At 44.0% G+C, this 24,520-nt stretch overlaps 2 protein-coding genes across 7 annotated transcripts in view; both read right to left on the reverse strand.

The window, feature by feature from the left end:
- HTR1E (5-hydroxytryptamine receptor 1E) overlaps positions 1-19,397 on the reverse strand; it is a 39,173-nt gene extending 19,776 nt beyond the window's left edge. Inside the window, exon 1 of one of the 6 annotated variants that reach the window (XM_026792764.2) lies at positions 19,277-19,397. The gene's annotated coding sequence lies outside the window, so the exon portion shown is untranslated. Of the gene's footprint in view, positions 1-434; positions 2,039-7,663; positions 7,895-18,176; positions 18,584-19,276 lie in introns of those variants that run through there. The other 5 variants (XM_074538289.1, XM_026792766.2, XM_026792761.2 and 2 more) reach the window with 5 other exon arrangements.
- On the reverse strand, positions 1,198-19,413 carry LOC102073806 (uncharacterized). The gene is made up of 4 exons (XM_074538613.1): positions 19,277-19,413; positions 18,601-19,199; positions 2,335-2,460; positions 1,198-2,242 (listed from the first exon to the last, which is right to left on the reverse strand). Exons 1-4 carry the CDS (start codon positions 19,411-19,413, stop codon positions 2,100-2,102), a joined length of 1,005 nt encoding a protein of 334 aa, XP_074394714.1. The 3' UTR covers positions 1,198-2,099.
- Positions 19,414-24,520: the final 5,107 nt, after the last annotated feature.

Below are 24,520 nucleotides of genomic sequence, written 5' to 3' on the forward strand. Positions count from 1 at the left end.
AATGATGGATCTGACTCCATGTTCTCAGAAGGCTAATTTATTATTTTATGATACTATATTATATTAAGGAATGCTAGACTAAACTATACTAAAGAATACAGAAAGGATACTTACAGAAGGCTAAAAAGATAATAATGAAAACTTGTGACTCTTTGCAGAGCCCCAACACAGCTTGGCCGTAATTGGCCAATGAGTCAAAATAATTCACAGCAGAAACCAATGGAACAATCACCTGTTGGATAAACGGTCTCCAAACACATTCCACATGTGAGCACAGCACAGGAAAAGCAAACGAGATAAGATTGTTTTCCTTTTTCTCTGAGGCTTCTCAGCTTCCCAGGAGAAAAATCCTGGGCAAAGGGATTTTTCAGAAAATATAAATGTGACACTCTTGCCCTGTTGCAGGTTCCCTAGGAAAAGAAGCCAAGACCCACCTGGCTACAACTGCCTGAAAGGAGGTTGTAGAGAGTGATAATGTCATCCCTCATATGCTCCTCATAGTACTGGACCCTTCACCAGCTTGCTCCAGTATCAAGAAGTCCTTTCTAAGGTGAGGGCACCAGAACTGGACACAGCAGTTGAGGTGCAGCCTCACCAGTGCTGAGTGCAGGGGGCTGGCCACCGTCCTGGCCCTGCTGGCCACACTGCTGCTCATCCAGGCCAGGCAGCATTGGTTTTCTTCACCACCTGGGCACACATGGTTCCTGTTGAGCAGCACCCCAAGGTCCTTTTCTACTGAGCAGCTTTCCAGCCACTCTTCCCACAGCATGTAGCACTGCGTAGGGTTGTTATATCTGAACGGCAGGACCTGGCACTTGGCCTTGTTGAATGCCATATAATTGGATTTGGCCCATTGATCCAGCCTCTCCAGATCCTGCTGCAGAGCCTTCCTACCCTGCAGCAGATCCACACTCCTGCCCAAGGAGGAGATGGGTCATGTCTCTGCTGCCCTTTCCCAAGAGACCTTTAATCTCCTGAACAATCATTTCATGTGATCCTTCACATGGCACAACATACTTGCAGGAGAGGAATCTGTCTTTTATGTTTGGAGAAGGAGGTTGAACTGCATGACCTCTGAAGGTCCAACTTACATGACTTTTATGATTACAGCCACTGCCACACTTATATATTATAAGAAAATACAAGAGGGAACCAGCCATCTAATCTTATTCTATTTTAAATAAAAATGCCTACCTACCTAGGAAAGTTTTTTTAGATAAGAGGCTGTATCTGGGGGTGGCCAAAGGCTGGGTCTTCCCTCTTCCATGCTCACTCTTTGTGGGGATGACCAGGCCATAGGTCCCTTGTGGCTCTCCCCATTGTGCTGAGGGCACTGCTTCACATCGGGACCATAATTGAAGATGAGAAGCAGCCAAAAGCTCTGGAAGCATTGCACTGCCTGTTGATGCACAGATGCTGGTGACACAGACACTGCTCAGCTGGCACAGCATTTCTCAGAGGTGGTTGCAAAAGGGAGGCTGAAACCTGGACATCTCCAGGTTATTGCAGCAAATTAAATATGATGACACTTAATAGACAGTTTATATGCTCTATTAACTCTATTGGACTTTTGTATTGGAATAATTTATTGCTGGATTCTACACAGCACAGATATAGTTCCAAATATCCTCTGATTTTGTTACTTTGCAGAGGCCTTAGCCTCAAAGATACATCCAGTAGGAGCCAGTAGGAGCTGAAAGTTTATTCTGGAGGCTGTCCCAACCATGTCAAAGGAGCAGCTATAGCCCTTAGGACTAGCTGTCTTTTGTCATGCTGACACATTTGGCACACTTGTTAGGAAACACCATTCCAAAAGAGTGTTGAAGTTCTGTGAAGAGTGTCCAGCAAGTTGTGCTTTTCTCAATGACCATGTGTGAAGTATTCCATGTTTCAAATCAGTTTGACCTGCTTCTCACCCAGCAATCTCCTGGAGCAGCACTGGTTGTAGAGAAGCTGACCTCTTGCATACTCATGTTGGTGGAGTCACTGTCTGCTTCATCTGTTGCTGAAGGGTGACAAACACACCCGAGGGCTGAGTGCTTGCAGGAGCAAGGTGAAGCAGTTCAGAAGTTTCCTGTAGGTGTTTCTCTGCAGTGGTGTCACAAACAGGAATGCTTGTGCTGCTCCTCCTGCTCCTCTGCACTGAGGCGGTGCAGGCACTCACCTTCAATGGACGATTCCTCTTGGATGAGTTTGCTAATGGCTCCACTTGTGTCACTCATGAAACTCATCTTCATGATTTCTGAAAGACCCCATTAACACTGCATTAGAATCCTGGTGGCTTTCATTCACTGAATTATTTAATTACTTAAATTTTTAAGCACATCAGAATACCTTTTAAGTCAAATGTGACCTTCTGGTCTTCTTTAAGAGGGCCTGACCTTGGACATGCTTCAGGAGGCTTTTGCAGCCTTGCTTCTGTCTTCACACATGCTCTTACTGCAGCACTTGGCCTTGCACCTTCACAAAAAGGTGTTGTTGAGGGAAGCAGCATGCTAAGTGGTTTTCTTTTTTGTGATTTATCCAAGTGCCTGTTTGCTCCCACATGCTGTGAGTGGATAATAGCAGTTCTCAATCAAAGTTAAAATTACTAACGCTCTTGTCTGTGGAAAATTTAGTGCAGGAAAGAAAAAAGGTTAACGATGCTGCTATACTACCAATCTTACTACGGTTTGTCTTCATCCCTGCATCTTTGTGAGCATTATTGTATTGACAGGTTATTCCACTTGATCTCTCTGCTGAAACCAGTGTGAGGCAACTGTATCTGACATTTTGTTAAGATGGTGAAACTACTATAAAAAAAGCCATGTAAACAGAAAACCAATGTTTTTTTCCTAACACTATGTTCATCATCCAGTAAACACTCACAACTCAGCAGTGTGCTGACAGCACAGTGATTAGCACAGAGAATTACTCCATCCTCCTCTTGAATATATGCTTACAGCAATAAATTTTGCCAATGTATTTCCTCATAGCTGGAAGCTGTTGAAATTATTTGGCACAGGATGTTGGGGTAGCTTAAAAAAAATAGCAACAACAGCAGCAAGTCTCACTTCAAGTTACTGACACTTCACTGTCCATCTGCAGTTCTGTCATATGGAGGCAACGTACCATCATTTCTCTTTTTCTAATTGTGCTCACCCCAGTGTTCTTTTGTGGCACAAGTTATGACTACTTTTTAATTGTAGCCTGCTACAACCTTTTGCCAGTGTAAAAGGGCAGAGAGCTGATCCTTTCACTTATATATTCTCAGTCGTCTACTGAACACATTTAATTTATGGGAACTGGAAAATGAGACAGCATTAGGGTTTCATATATTCATGTACAAAAGTCATTTTTAGTTGAGATAGATGAACTCTGATGGATTACAGAGTGTCAAATTATACGCTTCAAATTATATGGTCTAGTGATGGAGTGGTTTGACCAGGTCATGCTAGACTCCTTATCTGAAAAGGTTTTATATCAGGCATCTGAAACCACTCTTGGGTACTTAATCAAAACCAGTCTGCTTTTTAGGGGTCATCAGCATGCACAGACCAGTGCCTAAAAGACTGTCTGTATGGTGAGAGTACCTCAAAAGACTGCTTACTAGGTAGTCTGGGCTCAAGCCACCCTTTTGTGTGCCTGGTCTCTGACACACTGAAGCCTCCTGCAGATGGATGAAGTTACCTTTTGGATGCCTCATGCCTAGCCAGAATCCCACTGAATACTGCAAGTTCCCTGTGGTGCTTTAGAGAATAATTAGCAAGTTTCCAAGTTTACCCTTAAGATATAGTTGTGTCCAAAAATTTTCCTCCTCTGCATCTTGGATGTCTTCAGTGTGCCCTTGTGTACTTACCCTTGTGCTACATGGAAGCTTTGCTGTCATGCTGGCTTATGTTCTCCAGATACGCAGACACGTGCCCTTGAAATCAGTCCATACCTTTCTTTCATAAGACTAACACAGAGTTCTTGGCAGATAGTGTAAAAATCTCAATTTTTACACAAATTTCGGAATACTCACTCCCAAATCTTCCAATTTCAGTCTTCCCAAGACTCCACATTTGCTGGAGTCTTGCTGCAACACAACCTTCAGCACAAGCCTAACATGAAACGTGACAGTACTTCCAGAGGCAGTTGCTGGATCTGCTGTCATGCTGAAGATGAGACACATACTTAGTTCACAGTGAATCACACTCCATGATTCCTGCATAGAACCAGCACAGACATGGGCTCAGGGCTAGCAGGCAAGGTGCTGCCCTAAGCCCTGGATCTCTCTGGGTGTGTTTGCCTTAGGAGCCAAAAAGGAAGCTAATTTAATGCATGTGATCAGGCACTCAGACACTTTTTGCCTTAATTATATTTACATAGGAGTAACAACAAATAGAAGGAAAACTGTTCTTATTAGCACAGCTTGACATTCCCAGTGCATTAGCACATGAAATGATCTGGTGACAGAGTAAATAAGCCACAAGTTACTTTAAAAATGCTTTTACAACCAATTCTAAGATATTTCCATCTCAGAAGTGACCTGAATTGTGAACTATTTGCAAAAACAACCCCATCAACTAAAATGAGAGTTTCAATAGAATCATATAAATGTTTCAAATTATCAAGTTAAAGTATTCAGCACAACTTGATTCAAATATGCCTTTTCAATTTCATCTAAGGCCCTACGATAACTGGACTGTCTCCACAGTATAGCAGCCAGGAGTAAGCATCTTGGCAGGAGCCTCTGCTTTTTCAGAGGCAGAACAGCTTCCCTGCTGAACCCAAAGGTTTTTGAGACCCCTTGAAGAACACCCAACTTTGTGACCCTTTTGGAGGACCCATGGACTGAAGCTGGATCTTGTCCAGTTGTAGCAGTCGCAGAACCACAGAAAGGTTTAGCCCTTGGAAAATTGAAAAGCCCTTTAAGATCATCCATTTCAACCATTAACCCAGCACTGCCAAGTCCAACACTCAACCATGTCCCTAAGTACCACATCCAGATGGCTTTTAAGCACTTCAAGGGACAGCAATTCCACAATTTCCCTGGGCAGCCCATTCCAATGCTTGACAACCCTTTCAGTCAAGAGATTGTTTCCAGCATCCAATCTAAACCTCTCCTGACGAAATGTGAGGCATTTTCCTCTTGCTCTCTAGTTTATTACTTGGGAGAAGGGACAACATTCCCTTCCTTTCAGGTAGTTAGTTGTACAGAGTGATAAGGTTTCCCCTGAGCCTCCTTTTTTTCTGATATAAACACCCCCAGCTCCCTCAACTGCTCCACATAAGACCCTTCATAAGTCCCTTTTGCTCCAGACCCTTCACTGGTTTCTCACTACTCTTTGACTGAGTCACAACAGTGATTTAATTTTGTCCCACCACCTCCCAAGGTGTCATTTGGGAAGGAGCTGGCAATCTGCCGAACAGCAAATCCAGGCAGGCAGAAATGGGCCACATCAGGGTACAGAACTCTGTGAGACAGCTACTGTGGCCAGGTGTGCTGGCAGCAGGGCACACTGCTCCCACTGAGTTCTGGATTAAGACTTCAGCATCTCGATGGGATATTATGTACTTTTTATTGCCAGCTTCATCTTATATACCACCAAAGCCAGTATTTAATTTAGAACAGCTTTATTTAGAGATATTTAACCAGAGAGTATCTTAATCTGGAGGTGTGGGAAAAGAGATCATTTAAAATTTCTTTAATTCTTTTTCTGGTTATTTTCAGCAGTCCTCTATTCAAAATAACTTGGAGCTATGCATAAAGGCTGATTATAAAACCTATCTAGGGGATTGAGTCACACAGCTGTGCATTTAAATCTCCTTAAGCATGTTTCAACAGTCTCAAACACATGATGCTAAATTGGAGATGGGATTTTTGGATTAGAGATGGTGAAATGGGAGAGGGAGCACCAAGGTTAGAAAGCAAGTGAAAGTGTGACTTCTGCATGGGCCTGCAAGGTTTCATCAGGAATGCTGGCTTGGAGGAAGGATCTCCTTGGGATCCAGGAAGGATCTCCTGAGAAAACCAAACAGCACAAACTGCATCAGGCTCTGTGAAGCTCCCCAGGATGTGTGCACTAGGACAGCAGCACCACTCTTAAGAAAGGTATTTTGCACCTGAGGAGCTCAGAGTTTGATTATTTAATACCTTTGGAAGAAGCTGCTGATGGCATGCTCTGCTTGAAAGAACTGCTGTCACCTGCAGGAACAGAGTTGAGACCCAGAGCTTCATGATTAAGCTGAAACCAATACAGTAGAGCTACCTTTTCTTCCTGAGACCAGGGCTTATAGCTTTGCCAGATTATTTTGACTATTTTCCCCACCCCAAGGATTTTAACTTTACTTTCTACAATACCTTTTAGCTTGGAAACACTGTTGATTTTCTCTTGCCAGAAAAAAAAAAAAAGAGAGGGAGGAAAAAAAGAGTTCATTTCCAGACACTTGAGAGTATTGGAATTGTTCAGGTGCTGAAGTCAATGCAAGGCATCAGCTGATAAGTGGGAGGCTTAAATGTTAAAAATCTCAAGGTAACAAGACAATGATTTGAAAAGGCCTTCTTTCTTCCGATTACTACTGAGAAAGGATGATATTACAGTGAACCTTGTTAAAATGGAATATTCCCAACAGAGAATAATTGATGTTAGTGCTACTGTCAAACTGAAGATCTGAAGAGGACTAATTACATTTTCTACTAGGAATAACTTTCTATTTTGTCACTGCTTCGACTGAGCAATCCCATTAATCTCAAACATCTGAATCTCAGATCCTCTGCCTAATTTCTGCCGGGAAATAGCAAAACCAGCACTATATAAGCAACAGTGGCTGGATTTGATGCCCTTAAATCAGAAGAACATGTAAAAACATTCTAACATAGTCTTCAATATCTTGTTCGAAGGAACATGCAGGTAGAAGAAAGCAAGCATCCATGAAGCTGGTGTCTAATGGTGGTTGCTGGTTTGGCTATTCACTGCTGGACAGGGAGCAAGGGATCCTATCCCCACACTCCTGTGTGGGGCTTTGGGGAAATGCATTGGGCTAAAAATGGGAGCTCAGATGCTCTGCTTGCTAGTGGGAAATTTCTCTTCCCTCCTGTCTCACTGTCACTAGCTCATGACAGGAGCAATGTGCTCTCCCTCCAGCTTCATGTGGCTTCTATCCATGTTTCTGTTTGGTCCTGGCTCTGCGATTAAAGGAAAGCAGCTGACTGCCTCCCTTGAGTGTCTCAGCCTGTTAAGTCCAAGAGAGGTGCATATGCTCTGCCATTGGAGAGAGCACATCAAGAGAAATATCACCTTGTGGTACATTGTATCAAGAGAAAGCATCAGCTAGAAATGAAGGGCATCAGCACATCATCTACACAACGACAGCAGCTCTGAAGTGCTCCAGCAGTATTCCCTCACTGGATTTTTACTCTATTCCTGAGTGCTTCTTTGTGGGAGTGTGCATATTCCCTGACTACATTGCAAAGAACAAGAGAGAAACTGGAGGAGCAGTTTTCAGACAGAATGATGGTTGTGTCTGCTCTCACCATGGCTGGGCTGTCAGGACCAGCTGCCTCCCCCTGGGGATGAGTGGTGTTGCTGCTTGCAAACAGTGACCAGGCATCACAGGACCAGGGGAAATTGAAAAAAAAAAAAGCACAAAAGCCCCCAAACCAGCACTTAAGGAATACTGGGGTGGTTGAAAGTCTCACCAAAGTCAGAATTCTGGAAAGGCTGAAGAAAATCAGGGCTGAGCTCCCTGCCATCTATCTGACCATCCTGGAAAGATGATGCATTGAGAAACCTCAAGAACGGTAGAACCAGAGGGTTGGTCCAACTGAAGTACACCAGCAGGATTTCTCCTTCAACCAAACCCAGGTCCTTTCCTTTTTTGTAGTCCCATAAGCAGTACAAACAACAGCAATACTTTCTAGTAATTGAAACAACAGCTATTAAAAAAGTGAGCTGATGTTGAATATATCTCACTTATGAGGACATTAACAGAGTTTGCAAGGGCCATTAAAAGAACAGAGCTCACTTTTCATCCCCCATGAAACCATAAGTCATGATTTTTTTCTTTGCTAGGTTACGTTTGGAACACAAAATGTCAGAAAAATGTAAGGGTTTTTTGAGCCATAGGAAGTAGTCTTCTTTGCCTGGATGACATTCATTTAAATAAAGAGTCTACAGGTGAAGCGTAGAGATCTCGACATAATCAGAGACATTCTGGTTCTTTCCAAAGATGCTGGTTACATCCACATCCACTTGTGAATTCAATGCAAAGGATAATGCAACCAGGGATAAACGCTGGCACAAAAAGGTTAACACTGGAGGGTAACTGGAAGTAGGTGATGCATCAACACATCTGCCAAAATTGAATATGAAGGATAGAAAGTGTGCTGGAAATGGCTTCAAGGAAAATTTATGCCTAAATAAGCTGACAAAATCAGCAATTTAGTATTTTTTAGCACATCTGACAGGCTTGTAAGAGAAATTGAATATAATTTTTGAGGAAATGATGGTATTAGGTAAAGAGACATAATTTTTGAGACCTATTAATAGTCAGTTGTCCAGGGACATTTCTGAAGGCAACGTTGATTCCACAAGAAGCACTGACCATCTGGATATTTCCAATGACTACCTATATCTCTGTGCATTGACACTTCAATGCAGGAATGCAAGGAAACACCTAGGAATTTTGGTCATTTAACTCCATCATTTTAGGCATGGCTAGATGGCCAGGATGTGGCAATTATCAGTGGACAAAACCTGCTGATGGTTTTCTTACTGGTTGGTAATCACTGCCCAAGGTCTACTTTTACATGCATTGTGTACTTCAAGCTCCCTTCAACCCTGTAACAACCTTTTATTTCTCCCCCTCCCCCTGCCCTTTATCTGCCAGAAACCATTCTAGCATAAGTGGAAATTCAGACTGGTTGATTTTTTTCAGAATGATTTTCATGATCACGCAGAATTGCTCAGCCTTGTACTGCCACAGTTTGAGCCACACATGCAGGATTTCATGCTTCATGGAACAGCTTAAAAGCACACTATGTAAAATGGGCCAAAATTACATCAGAGTTGGTGCTACTGTACTGGATAGTGAAATTGTTTAAAGGTTGTTACATTAAAAGTTCCATTAAGCTATGTGTTGTTGAATCAAATTTTTAATGCCTAAAATACTAAAAATAAAATTACCGTGCTTTTCTACTGAAGATAATATTTAAAAACCATTATTTTATAAGCCAGTTTCAGAGAAAAAACATTTTTTCTGAAAAGAAACCATGGTATCATCAGTATCATGAATTAAACACACAGAGAAGAGAGATTTTACATGCATCCAAAATATAGCTTCTGAAAGAAAGATATATTTTTCCCCCCTCTTGAATAATGCCCATTGTGTGCCTGGTTAGAAAGTGATAGCTTGGTTATGAAATAATGGAAATTTTATCCAAAATGCTGCCTGCACATTAAAATCATCCCACAGCTGACACAATGCTGTCTGCAAGCTTCTGGGCTATAAATCTATCAGTAAATAAGGACCATATTACTGTGACTCCTCATGTTAGGTGAATTTCTTATTAAATGGCTGACTAGAATGTGCTGTACATGAAAAAGAGAACATCAAATTAAGCTGTGCTGTAAAAATTAAAACACAAGATGAGACAAATGCTAGCCTCTGCATTTATCTGTGTGCTAACAGCTCTACTGCTTGCTGTGGCAACAGCCTGTGTGGTGAGAGCTCTACTGCTTGCTGCTGGCAGTGGTGCAGCTGGAGGTCCCAGGGCACAGCTGCACAGCAGGGAGAGCCAGCAGCATTTTAAGGGACATGCCTGTATGTGTTTAAAGGAATGTTCCTGTACGGGGCTGATCAGTGACACAGGAGCTGTCACACCTGGGGCACCCACAAAGCATGGATGCAGCTCAATGTCATTCACTTGTTGGAAACTGCTCTAGTTAAGGTGGCAAACTCTCAGGGTTCTCTCCATCATTTGAGTCTGGCTGCTCTGGAACCACCCTTTCAATCTGTATTTTTTCCCCAATCCTCCTCTGACGCCAAGCAGAATCAGTGGCAAGGGATGGCCAGGGTGAATACAGACAGGGATCAATGAGACATTTGTCCCCTGGTCACAAGCCTTACTGAATGGTGTGGAGTGGCCAGCAGATGGTGATGATTGTCAGCTCACTCTGTCCATAAGGAGAAGCTTCAGGATCATTTTAAGTGTGGCAGCCTGGATCTCATACACAGGGTATGCAAAAGCTCCAGTACATATGAATATCTTTAGGAAGAGCCTGCACTTGGACCCAGTCACACCTTCTGAATTCCCCAAACTATAAAGGAGACAGGATAATAGAATTTTACCTTTGAAAACTTTCTCCACAACGAAAGAATAAAGTAAATAAGCTTAAGAAAAATTAAATGTTTTAATAGGATGTGGAAGACATTTAAGTAATGTTTTCTTCCCTATCTGATTATATATTAAAAATTCATTTACATGCTCAGCAGTTCCCAGACCTCTATTGGCTCCAGTGGACATGGACAAACCCCCAAAGCATGTGCAGTGAATTTGTAGAGATAGCAGGAACTCAAGAAAATTGGCAGGATTTTTTTCTTCCAATATTTTGCTGTGACTGGGCCAAGTCCTTGCTTCTCCCCTGGCCCTGGTGCCTGGACCTGCCATGCTTTAGATTTAAGATTTCCTGGTAATGCAAAGTGATGCCTCAGCATGAGCCTCAAGCTCATCTTCCTCCCTGAGCCTGGGTGTCCCTAAGGCTTTTCCAGGATGCTCTCACTTTTCTTCTGGCTGCTCTTCATCAGCACAGGGCAGAGTTCTCTGCTAGCACTTATTAACAGGAACAGTCAGCAGAAACTGCAGGATTGTAAGTTTCCAAACATCCATGCTGTGCTTTTTGACAACAAGTGAAAACACTTACAAATATCTCCACCAGTAAATCCCAGTATATTTATCACCCACCCACATATCAAACTTGCCTCAAAGCAAGCTGTGCTTAAGTCTCTAGTGTATCTAATTTTCTTTATGTTTTTTCCTCCTCTATGAAATATGACAAGTATTCTCCTTTTTTCTTTTTTTGGGTGTGTTTTTTTTGGTGGTTTTTTTTTCTTTTTTTGTTTTTTTTTTTTTTTTCTAGTGAAGTGTCTGCAACCACTTCTTCCATTATCAAACTTGGGAAACAAGCAATCTTTACTTTTGTATGATATGTATTCACTCTTAGCAGCTTAGTATGTATGTTTAATCATAAGTCAGAGCCTAAAACCAACAGTGACTGAAAACTGATATTTTGACACTAAATACTGTAGCCTTTCTAAGAGACAACTGGACTACACGAAGTCATTAAGAAGTGTCAATTTCCATTTAATATGAGAAGGTTTCAAAGCATATTTGACACAATTGCTTGCTGGAAGATCTCTCCATTTTGTGTGTCCTTCACAGACACTTCTGCAGCTACCAGGGAGAAGAGAAAATCTGTGTTTTCTTCAAACTCCTCAGGGCAGAGATCAACATAACAGAGATCAACATAAGAGATTAAATGTAGGGCTGGCTTCACTTCTTTAACAACAATAATAATAATACTAAAAATAAAAATAGAATATAATAATATAATAATATTATTATATTATATTTTTATTTTTAGTATATTATTATTATTACTAGAATTATAATATAATAATACTAAAAATAAAATAGAAATTTCCCTGCTTTCATGTTCCAAACTTCTCCACAAGTAGGAGCAGCTAGGACTGTAGTCTTTATGCCCAAACAGCACTTTGGACCCCTCAGATCCCACAGAGGTTCACTCAGGCAGCACAGTCCCATCACAGAAAGTCTTCTTCAAGCACAAATTGTAAGGATCTTAGATAACTACTGTTTCTCATACTATAATGAGAGTTTATTACTATTTCTTACTAACTTTTTTTTGTTTGTTTTGTTCTCCCCTGTTAAGAGGAGGGCTTTTTCTTCTATGTCTATATGTTACCTGGAAAATATCCAAAGAAGGAGACCAGAGGCTCCCTATTAGCAAAAGGCTTAAATAGCTAATGAGACCTCCCCCAGCCCCTCCTTGTGTTCAATGGGTGAATTTTTGAGGACCCATGGGAGGAATTCCAACATGGACAGGATGATTCTCAGAGGAACACAGTGTGCTTCAATACCCCTGAGAGCTCTCTTAAGGCTCAGCAAACAGCTGCTGTGTGAAGTGCAGCCCAGAGAAAGGCTCAAATACACATACAGCAGGAACATGCAATTGTAATTCAGGTGAATGTTCCTATTCATACCAGCCCAAATGTATAATTTGTCCAATTATTTAGGAATTTCAGATCTTTGTTTCAGTCCAGTGAACAAAACCAGTAACAATCTGGGCTGTTAATTCTGGAAGATTATGCACAGTATAATTTGATTTTAAGCTGTCTTCACACTGTGAAGTTGACACTCGCACCATGCAAAGCAGTTTTATCAAATATTTACTGCTCTGCCAGAGCACTTGCCTGCTTTATGCTGGCCTCTGAAATACAACAGCTAGAAAGGCATTAGTCTCACCAGGAAGAGAAAAGTGGACACTTAACTGTCATGACTCAGGGAAACATGAATTGTATGGAAAGCCACCTGAGCAGTGACAGCTAACACAGCAAGCTGTGTCAAACAGAGCTGGGCAGCGTGTACCCAGGTGGGCTGCTTCACTCTGGTCAGACTGTTCTGATCCTAACAAGTTGGGCAGAATCAGTTGGGAAATATCTAATAACCAAAACAAATGTGTGCCTGCTTGTAACTCATTTCAGACCTCACTCACTTTCCAAACCGGATGTGAACTACTCACCTCTTTCAGCAATTTAAAAAGCACTTTGTTTTAATGTCCTTTAATGAAATGTCATTGAAAATAGATCAAAATTAAGTTATTTGTGGTATAAACATGTGAATTGTGCCTGTGTTTTATGATCACCCACACTCATTACAGGGTCTTGCTTGGCAGCCAACTTAGGTTTTGCACCTTTGGATGTTTTGGTATATGAAGCTAGGACACAACATGGATACAGGTCTGCTAAGTTCCAAGTATTTCCCCTTGTGCAGAACTTCACACATATGAGAAATGCTACTACTCAAAAGCATTACTACAAGAACAGAGTAGTTCTCTGTTCTTGCAGTAATGGGAAGCTGTCCAGTTTAAAATAAAGATATTATTTGACTGGCAGTCATTGTGTGTTTGTAAGTCAGGACAACATACTTACAGCTCAACAGTCTACAAAACTCTATGAGAAAATGGAAAGATTTTCATCAACAAAACACTTGAAGCAAGGCACAGAACATTCAATTCTGTGAAACATGGAATAGTGGAATTATCCTGGCAATTTACATGTGAGCTCTGAGTCAGTGCTTTCAGGCAGGGAATAATTCCACATATGCATCCCTAATGAAACAGGATCATAAATCTTTCTGAATGGTGCTTTTCAGTTTCTATGCTTGGCTTCAAATTTGTCTCCTACAGGAAAGACATTGGAAGACAGGAGCAGCACAGTGTCCAGCCCATGGGACACTGTTCATGAGAGCATTTTCCTATGTGGGACCCATTTGTATGGTCTTATCCTAGTTGGAAATGGGTATTTATATGAGTATTTGTAATGGGCATTAAAAAAAAAAGAAAAGAAAAAAAGGACAAAGGAGCAGCACAGCAGGGCAGGTAGCAATCTTTGCCTGGGGTAGCAGATAGCCTGGCTTGCTTGATTATAAAAAAGAAACAAACAAAGTAAACCAGAACCACTAAAACCTTAATAGGAATATCTGTCTAATTTAGCTTGTGGGGAGGAATACATTAAAGTAAATAAATGTGTAGGTCTGTAACTATCTTGCCTTTTTATGCTGCTTTATGCTATAGGTATAAACCAAAATCTTTCCAAACAGATTAAAAAACGAGGTGGATCTGGAGCTAGTCAGTGTATTTGGGCCCTGTCAAAAACTGTGGGATACTGCCACAGCACAGGCAGCTGCAAAAGCACCCAGAGGCAAAAAGTGGGTGTTTGGAGGGACAGGAAACAGTCAAAAGCTCAGGCAACCCACGCTGGGACAGGGGCTGTCCATCCTGGAGAACTGGATGTGTGTTACTCCCCTCCTCTGAAAGGCTCTGCCAAAGAGATGCCACTTCATCTGAGATGTGGGCTCAGGGAAGGGATCATTCCTGGCCTTCCTTGACTTCTAGCTCTTAAAAGAGCATAAATTGGTAAATCAACCAGTAGCAAAATTAGAAGCTGTCAGCATGATATTCCTCCAGGATCTCTGTACTTGGAAAGGCTTGCAAGGAAAAAGGGATAATTCTGCAAGTGTGGTGTTAAAGGTCTCAGTGCATCATGTTCCCTGCCAGGCTGATGCCATGGCATTTGGCCAGAAGTGTAAAGGAACAGGGCTTCCAGTGGTAGTAACCAAGTGACAATGTTGGGGACTTGCAATACACTGCCCCCCAAACATTTTAAATTGCATTTGATAAGCTGTTGATATGGTACTACTGTGTATATTTTGATAGTGCCGCAGAGAGTGAATGATGGTTTGGGTGCCAGCAAAAACTCCATTTTTAGGATCCCAGACAGACCCCTGGGAGAGCATGGGTGACTCTGAAAGGCAATTTAGGTAACTAAATTGCATTTCAGGGTCACCCATGCTCTCCCAGGCTGTCTGAGCTTCTGCAACAGATAATACTTGACTTGTCTGCTCCCAAAAGAGAGGTCCCTCTGTGCCTTTCTGCAGGAATGGGGCTGGGCAGGAAGAAGCTGTATCCCATGTCCCACAGGCCCTTTGGGAAGGGAAGTGCCAAGCAATGGGTGATTATGGGTGATGGAGAAGGAGACTCTGGCAGTGTGGGTGGTGTCCAGAGCAGAGGAGTGGACACGTCCCCAGCCCCCAGCAGTCACCGTGTGAGGTGTTTCCCTGCAGATCCAGGGAGAGAAGGCTGACTATGTATTGCCAAGAAGCTGGGCAAGAGGATCCAGCCAGCAAAGACAACTGGCATTTAGAAAGCCCTGTACATCAGCCACAGCCTTGGCCACTGCCATATGTAAGATTAAGCCTTGTCTTCAATAGGGTGGCCTTACTTTCAGTATTTTGGCTCCTTGTTCCCATGCTGGATTTGAGGAAACTGTAAGGAAAAGGATAGTTCCACATGAGCAGAGGAGTTAGACGTTGGGGCTGATCAGCTTGTTTATTGTGTTTCTAAATAACGTAGAGACCCAAACTTTGTTTTGCCCAAGATGACTTTGCTGGCATGGGACTAAAGAAAAATACCCCTTTGTAGGAGTAGCTCCCTGTTACAAAAGCACCCTTGCCAAGTGCTACCCAAGCCCAGGATATCTAAGGATATACCCTGTCACTCTTTCAGGGTGTTTCCTTGCCTGGATAGGAGTACAACTGCTGCTTCCCTGTAGGAAGTTTCTCAGCAGGTCCAACTCCATGGTTCAGGGGGGCTTGAGTCCATACTGGCTGCACAGGGAGCAGGTAGCTCCCTTCCTTTTGGAACAGACTTACAAATCTGGAGGCCACAAACACGTCCTGCTTCAGTTCACTCTTGAGGTTAAAGAGCCTGAATAATCTCCCTCAGGCCACGTTTCTAAGCCCTTCCCTGCACCCTCACCAGGTAATTGACAGCTGTGTCCCAAGTGGCAGACTCCTTCAAACCCCACCAACATCGAGCTGTGGGACCAAATCCCACCACATATTTTGCAGATTGCAATCCTCCTTGTGCAGCATGGTGAAAGGCCTGTCTTTCTCTCAGCACTGCTTTTTTTTAGTGGCAGAAGTGCTACCAGGCAAGCTGGTTTCCACACTACATTTGTGCAGCAGATTATTCCCAGCTCAGCATGATGCTCCCTACCTGGCCTTCCTGAACTCACTTCTGCAGATCACTTCACCCCAGCTACATTCAAATTCTGACCTCATCTGCACGTGCTGAACTTCCCACCACAGTGGCCTCCACAGACCCCACATTTGTTACTGCCAGGACTGTCAAGAGCCCAAAATCTTCTGTGTAAAAAGGTTTAGAAGGGCTTATCCACCAGCTGTTTGCAGAAGTAAAATCTTGGGCAGGTGTTTCATTTTACACAGGCCAAATGCTGTTGAGAGGGCTGCTCATAAATAGACATATTTACATAAACATGTGGAGAAATAGGTTCTTGCCTTTTTAATACACTAGTCACTTTACAGAGGAGACCCAGAGAAATATTTTCAGTCAAGTTGTGCCAGGGATTGGTTTGACAGACTTAATGTAATTAGATGAGTGGAGTTTGGCCTGGTGACCTTTTTCTTTCTCCTGGTGTACTCCGTGTGTTTGACATTCCAAACAGCTTTCAACTGATTTAAGGCTTTTCTTGCCGTTTGCATTGGGAATTTTTTCCCTCCCTTTTTAATATCCGAGACTGCTTCCTTTGTGTCCTACAAGAGATCCTTATGCCTTAAGCATATCATTCTTACAGGGAGGCTATGCTAAATCCAAACCCCTCCATCAGAAAGGGGCTGCTGCCAGTTTCCTCTTTACTTACTAATGCAATTGCCAGCAAGGGGCACCAGGATTTCAGCAGAAATACCAGGATCAGGGAAACACAAAGTTTAAAGCTGGCATCCACTGTCTTTAGGTGGCCACTTGGTGAAGCTAGTGGGTTTTACAGAGAAAAGCAAAACCCCAGAACTGCCCTCAGCATCAACAAAGGCACATTATCAACAGCAACAGGCTGAAGCTCAGAACAGCAAACCTAACACTGCCTCTGTCTGTACGCTCCTGAAGTTGTTAAATAACAATACAAGCAAATACATATCTTAAATTTATTAAAGTTCCTAAGACAAGCATGTTTATCTGCATCCTGAAAAGAATGGGAAGATATCCAAGGATACAGATTATTTCAGCATGCACAGGACTTTGTCAATAGAGGAAAACCAGGGAACAGTTAAATACAATTTTCTCTAATTTCATAGGAATCCTAGAGTACCTCGTAGAAGAGTGAAGATATTTAGAAATAAATGCTACTCTTTGGACATCTTAATTATATAATGCTGTCCTTTTTTCATGCTGGCAAGTGCTCTGGTTCCTGAAAATTATCTATGTATCTGGTGCCTGACAATCTATGGTTTTGGTGCTTATAAATGAATTTGAGATCATGGTTTTTAGAAATAAGAGCTTTTCTGTGTGCTTTTATTTTTTAAATTGGGCAGATACCATATGTGCCCTCCCAAGTCCTAAAGTTTGAGACATGACTGAAATGCAAAGGTAGACTAAAGCCAATCCATGATCATGAAGGGATATTGGCTCCTAGGAGATTGCAATCTGCATTTCAAGACAGTCAAGAGCTGCTCACTCTATACTTAGATACTTCCTAAAAAAACCCGGGAAAAATCCACAGGGCTGGTGATTATCTAGTTCTTGTGCAGAGAGGCTGACAATGATGCTCAGTCCACGTTTTCCCTGATTTGGTCTGCCTTGAACTTTTGAATGAGTGTGATTCATGCAAGTGAATACTTCAATGAACAGTACTTAAGCCCTGGGTTGGGGAATCACAGAAGCACATTTGCCTTCAGCCTTGCCTTTAGCTTCTGAGTAATGCCACTGAAGCTCATAGTATGTAAGCCCTCACTTGAATTTAACAAGCACTTTGCTGGGTTGATGCTATTTTTACATGTCTCTCTATGGGAAATTACTGCATCATTAGAGGTGCAGATTTGGTGTGTCTTTCATTTTTCTTTTTCGTAACTTAGAGCCCCAATTTTTTCAATGTATGATCTCATGGCAATTCCAATCCTTTGAAACTGAATATTTCTGATTTTTTTCTGTAAGATTCCCAGCCACCAAGAAAAAACTAAATACAGATTAAGTGCCTTATGCTGTCAAGAGCATGTTTTTTAGTCGCTGTAGACCCAAACTTAAAGTGTAAGGCTGGTTACAAACAATAAAATTAACTAGCCCTTGTCTCTGCTCGCCATCTCTCTAGATACTGAAGGACTGTACAGCCTGTAGCCAAATGAAGGTCTCGATTCCACCTGCTGCTCGTTTTGAGTCACAAGGACTATCAGGTAGATGAACAGCTCAACACCTGCATTTCATGCCCCCGGAGGTCCATTCCCGCAGCAAGGAATACAGTCTACCTCGTACAGTACTGAGAATAACTATTTTCACATCCCGTGCATCATTTCACCATTCAGCCCCCACTCTGGTGTGAGAAAGCAAGGGGAGAGCACTGACCTTTTTACCTACTGAGAGGCGCTTTGGAGAGGACCTCGCAGCACAGAGCAGAGGCGGGGGATGCCCGGACAGCCCGGGAGCGCGCTGCTCACCGGGGCCGGGAGCGCCGGGCGCGGGGGAAGCCGCGCTGGGTGGGCTGCGCCAGCCGCTCGCCCCTCTCCGAGCTTCCCGTGGTACCACAGCCCCGGGCAGAGCCCCACAGCCCTCAGGGAGCCCTCCGGGACCCGCCTCAAAGCTCACGAAGGAAAACTTCACGGTTCACAGAGAAACCATAGCCAGCATCTTGCTGTCCGCACGCCGCTGTGCTAGCGGGGCTCCCCCTCGCAGCCGCTCCCCTCGAGGCAGCAGCGGGGAATGTCGGAGGAAGCGCCCCGCACACTCCCGCAGCTCCCTACGGGCCCCGCACGGTCCCGTTCCTCCTCACCTGAGCTCCGGCTCCTGTTGCTCCTGCCGGGGCTCTCCGCCGCGGGGAGGGGGCCGAGCTCCGCCGCCTCCCCGCAGCGCGGCAGCCGCCAAGTGCCGCGCTGCCCCCGGCACGGGGATTTATCGCTGGGCGGCCGCGGGCGGGGGGAAACGCCGTGCGGAGCCACTTCGGGGCGCGCCGCCACCGCGGGCACGGCCCGCTGCTTCCCGCCCCCTGGGCGGGGGGAGCCGGCGGGGTCGCGCCGAGGGAGGGGAGGGGAGGATGAGGATGAGGATGCAGCAGCTCCGTTCCGCTCCTCGGCGGCAGCAACACGGCACCGCCCCCTCCCAGCCGCGCCTGCCGAGGAGCACCTCCGCCTGTCCGCCGGGCACAGCTGGGCACCGCCGGGCACGGCGGCTCCGGGGACCCTGCCCCGGCCCCGCTGCCGCCGCTCCGGCCAAGCCCCCGGCGCTGTTCCCGCCCGCGGCTGCCGCCGCTGCTCAGGCTCGGCCGTGGCGCTGCCGGGCCCGTGCCGGGGGCGCCGCTGCCGCTGCCCTGTTGGGGCTCTGTCGGGGCGCGGGCGGCTGCAGCTGCCGCCCTGCCCGAGCCCAGCTGCGGCGCTGGATCAGCCCGTCCCGGTGGGGCAGCCGCACGGAGAGAGGTGTGCCGGCGGCAGGGCGCTTCCGCGGGCCGGTACCTGATGCGGGGACTGTCGGGGAACCGGGAGAGCCTGCTCGGGGCTTGCCCGCTCTTCGCAGTCCGTCCCTCACCAGCCGGTGCTGACCGGTACCGGAGATGCGCTCCCGGAGCAGGCGGAGCTGGAGTGAGAACCATGTGGGCTTGCGAGCGTGTTTTGGGATTGTAGCCTTGCGTCCACGCTGTCCGAACACACGGGAGTGGAGTCGCTCAGTTTGGCAATGTATGCACTGTACAGAGAGATAGATACCCTATGGAAGTACCATAGAGAGAGTTTAGAGGCCATCAATGACTCAAAATCAAGTAGTTATTCCCTCTGAGAATGACAGAATTTCTACTAGTAATGTTAACTTTGTCAAGTGCAACTTCAGTGCTAGATCTTCCACCAAAATAGGTAGGATGGAAGCTTCCCCACATACCAAATAATTTGGATTAAAAATCCCACAGGAGTGTCTTAAAAGGCTTTTACTTTTCTAAGGAAGGACAGATTCATGGGATGCTATCAAGTGAAGAATGGAAGTAAAAGAACCTCTGTTTTATTCTAATGAGGTTGTCACTAATCAGGAATGGTATTATTATGCACAGCTTTAGAAACTTGTGTTTAATGTGGAAGGTTGGTTTAAAAATCTGTTCACTAACTCTCTGCTCCTGTCTCTCACACTTTACCAAAGGGACAGAAAAATTACAGATCTGTCCTGGTGCCTTCTGGTGAAGTGCATTCAAGACTGCTGGAGAGTTCCATGATCTAAAATGACAGTGGAAGATGACATAGATAAAGAGCAATGTATGGATCTCATTAATGATGATAATATGCTTCTCAAATTTTGAACAACAAAGGAATGAGATTGCCAAGCATTTTTTATGGTCATCAGTGGTGAATAAAATTTCTGTCTTGGATTTTCCATAGAGTTTCTGACATCTCTTCTGTTTGGGCATCAGAGGAGGATAAGGCTGATATGTGTTCATGCATCAGCCATAGCAGGGACATCACCATGATTGGTATGCATCTAGATATGTGCATGGTTGTGTAAAACGACTTGCTGTCTGATTCCATTCTGACATGTGTCACAGGCAGCCACTCTACATCTAAAGTGTAGAGTTCCCTAAAAGACTTTCCCCTAAAATACTGCAGCTACAGGTAAAACAAACTTCCAGGAGCAAGAGCTGGCCGTATCAGTCCCACATGGAGAGCTCTTTATCCAGGGTATCAGACAATGAAAACAGAGACTGAAAAATAAAAGCAATATTATGCAAAAATTACGCATGGCAGGAAGGATTTTAACTGAGACAAAGTGTTCTCAATGAAAGGCACAAACATCAGTCACTCACAGCTGAATGATTTCAAGTTGATCGGAAGCTGGGTGGAGTGACAGCCCAGAAAGTTTCACATTAAGTCAATTAAATCCCATTATTCTTTAGATTTTAAAAAACTAATTAAATTAATTTCATGTGACTGTGAAAAGAGCTGAAATGACTGCCAAAAACTGTTCTTGTGACAGGCTACAGAGGCAGCATTAGTCAGTAATTATGGCACCAGGCTGGTACTCAAGAGAGTTTTGTGTCTTATCTGCCCAGCTCTGAGTGGTGATAAGAGGACTCTTTAATTTCTATAAAGTGATACTGGGGATGAGTACTCAGCTTGCATGGTGGGGAGGAATCACTATAATGGGACTGTCTCTTACTGCATCCCAGCAATACTCCTTCAAACAGATCAGTGATTTGCTGGGCATATTTGTAGGTAGATTATGTAGAGCCTGAGTTGTTTCCTTTCAGGTATCACAAATGTCTTGCCATGGAAAGGAATATGCCTTTCAGACAAGACTTCATATACATTCAAGTATACATGCGTGCACCTGTTCAGTCTACCAAATATCCATCATGGCAGGACTGTGGATGCACAGGGAAAAGCAGTGTGGACCATCTTGTGGGCTAGCCACAGTCTGCCTTACTTCAATTCTGGATCATTCAGGAATAACTGGTCCTGCTGAGCCATGATGTTTTGGGCAGGAAACACCCAGCAGGGAATTACGGGCTGGTAGCTTCTGCACACATTTCTTTTTGTCTTTAATGCATTGCCCTTCCCCTTTCCTGATCCATTCTTTGCATTTAGGCTGCTAGTTCTTTCCTGGATGGTCATTGGACATGTCACCAGGTAGATCTCTGCAGTGCAAAAGGAGCCACCAGAGTGGCAATCAACAGTGTGCTCTGTAACCCCATCCCTTCTGCCTGCAGGGCTGGCTGCTCCAATGCTGATGCTCTGCACGTGGGATTCATCTGCCTTTAGCTTCTGACATTGTGAGTTAATCATCAGAGTGCAAGCACATCACCTCAGGCTCTCTGTACAGCTAATGGAGAGAAATAGACACCTCTAGAAGGCAACTCCTCTCATCCATCTTAGGCACCCTCCATGGGAAGATGAAATGAGCTGCCTTTGGAGGGGCCCATTTCTCTCCACCGAGTCAGAAGGGAGCCCAGGGTGACTTGCTTAGCTAAAGATGATTAACGTGTAGATATGTACAGTGAAGTGAAATGAATCTCACTTTTGAGTAATTCTGGTAGCCATGACCTCGTGGAGATTGAGAACCTCTTGAGACTTTCCTGTATATGCTATAAAATCCTAGCTGGGGGCAAATCTGAGCTGTTCTGCAGTTTTCTAGCAAACAAAAGCAGTGCTGATCAGTCAGCTTAAACTCAGGGCAGCAGGATGATGCTAATCTTGGAGGGCATAGAGAAATGCTGTTCAAGCAGGTTCCAGAGGTGCTGTTTTGTACTGGCAGGTGGCTGCTCCCACCCACTTGTCCATCTTTACGTGGTGGCTGGCTGCTCAGAAACAGGTGTCTACAGAACCACTCTAAAACAGGCCCCTGTTCAGCTCTAGAGTGATTCAAAACCCATTTTAAGGGCTCTTGCAGCTCTCTCTGAAGCACCTTGTGCTGGCTACGATGAGATGCTGTAAGAGAGACTCACCAGATTCACCATAGTCCTTTTTAGGCCTTTTCTCAAAACTGCCTCTTTCTGAGCTCTGCATGACACCCTGTTACCTTCCTAAGGAGATAATTCCCTCTGAAAAGATGATTTGTTGTGCTGTCAGTAACCAGTAATCCACTGCACTGCAATTACTTCTCATAAGCAAATTAACAAAACAGCATTCTCATTTATTTGGGTTAACTTCTGCAGTTAACAGTTGACAGATGATACCAAAAATACTAGTGTAAATAATATGTAATTTTATGTTTGAGCTCCTCAGAAATATTCTCAGGCTTATATTATTCATGGATGATCCCTGGCCATTAGTAGGACCCTGAGGTACAAACAAATGCTATTTCTGCAGGAAAAAGCAGAGCTGCCCTTTTAAAAAATGCTGTCCTAATAAATCTACTGAAATTCAGAACTTGGCAGAATCATACTCCTCAGCAAGAAGGAGTCAATTGGTCGTTAGTTTGCTGTTGTTCTCTGGTGCTTTTTTGTCTACATGTCAGTAGTGCTGCCCCAGACACCCTGGAGCTGTGATATGCTGCTTGGTGCTGTCAGTGATGTCTTCTGGTTCCAAGCAGAGCAACTGCAGTGTCAGCTCAGCAGCAAGGGCCGGTGTGGGAGTACAGCCCAGAGGACAGAGCACAAACCCACTCACATCCAGCAGACAAACTGTTAATGTCTGTGGCATGCTATGGGCACAGTGTGTTCTGGCTCTGCTGTGCTGGGGCAAAGTCTGTTTGTGACTTGTTTGTTTGTACAGTGCTCAAAATAATCAGCATTGTCTTATGAGTGTGCCTTACTCGGGGTGTGCTCTTGCCATCTCTCTCAGTGACACTGGTAGGTGTTCAGCAAATGTCCCCCTCACTCCATCACTCCCCCTTGGTTATTTTTGCAGGCATATTTAGCAGGATGCTGTCTTGTAGCTCCTCCCCAACCTCAGTAGCTCATTCTTGCACAGGCAGCTCATTTACTGCTCGCAGCTTGTATGGAGTCTGCTTTGGTTAATGCTTCAGCAACGCCTTGGTGTGATATATCCCAACCAATGCTCCACCAAGGCTGATGTTTGTCACAGGCTTTTGACTTGCTTAGAGCCTGTCTGGTTGGCATTGTGCTCTGCAGCATGCAAGCTTCAGCTCCCCTGGATCTCACCTTCTGAGCTGGTTTCTGCAAGGTGTCTGTCACATCCTGCAATGGTGCTGCAGTGCCTTCTTGCCAGGCACTGTGCACTGCCTGAGGACCCCTCTTCCTTCACAGGGCAGAGGGCTCAGATCACCCAAAGATGCTGTGTGAAGATGCTGCATGTTGACTGAAGATGTGTTCACTTCTTCTGGCTGTTTTAGAGGGTTTCCTAAAACAAGAAGAGATGGGAAGTTGGTGAACCATTATATAAATTTTCCTGGCATATAGATTTGGAAGAAGATGTTAAAAAAATGTAATTGTGGTTAAGGGGCTTCAAAATTCCATAAAATGTACCTCTAGTTTTGATTTTCAATGGTATTTCACTATTGGCACAGGAGTTGTTGTGGGCTCCTGTCTGGACTGGATAAAAGACCCCAATGATGATTAAACTATGATCAAACAAAAAACACAAATCATCCTTGACAGAAAACTAAGTACTTCTTATTTAGATGCCGCCTAAAATTAATTATGGGATCATATTTTTATTTGCAGTAAAGTGAATAGAACAGAATGTCTCCTACAAACCCTTTGCTTATGACTATCCAGTCAATATTTAAACTCCAAGTTGGTTAAGAATTCATTCAAATTTCTTATTAGTTGTTTAGTGATTTTGTATTTATGGGAAGGGTCCAGTACAGCAATCAGTATACCTGAACACACTCAGAATTTCTCTGCTAAAAACTGAAGTATGCAATTCAGTCCCTTATTGTACAGTGACTGAATGATTTCCCCTGCTTTTATTTTTCTGTAATTTAGTATTATTCTGACAAACCACAAAGAAATGCACATAAATCATTTTCATGTTTCTAGATGAGAAATAACTGAAACAGTATCTTAAGACCTTGGAAGTCTGTATCTTCTCAGCTTAATAACAAACATTTGCAGGGACATCAAGCAAATAACAGTGTTCTATTATGATTTGAAATATGAACTCAAAGAAATTACACAGAAAAGAAAAAATGTGGCTGAAGTGGTGAAAAGCAAAATCAGTTTCACACAGCATTCAAAGCAGCTCATGTTTGAAGCTGTCTGCAGGCAATAGCTATGTCGATAAAATCCTTATGAGTGAAGTCATTGTGTTACTCTTTTC

Source organism: Zonotrichia albicollis, chromosome 3, assembly GCF_047830755.1.
Source record: "Zonotrichia albicollis isolate bZonAlb1 chromosome 3, bZonAlb1.hap1, whole genome shotgun sequence".
Lineage (NCBI taxonomy): Eukaryota > Metazoa > Chordata > Aves > Passeriformes > Passerellidae > Zonotrichia > Zonotrichia albicollis.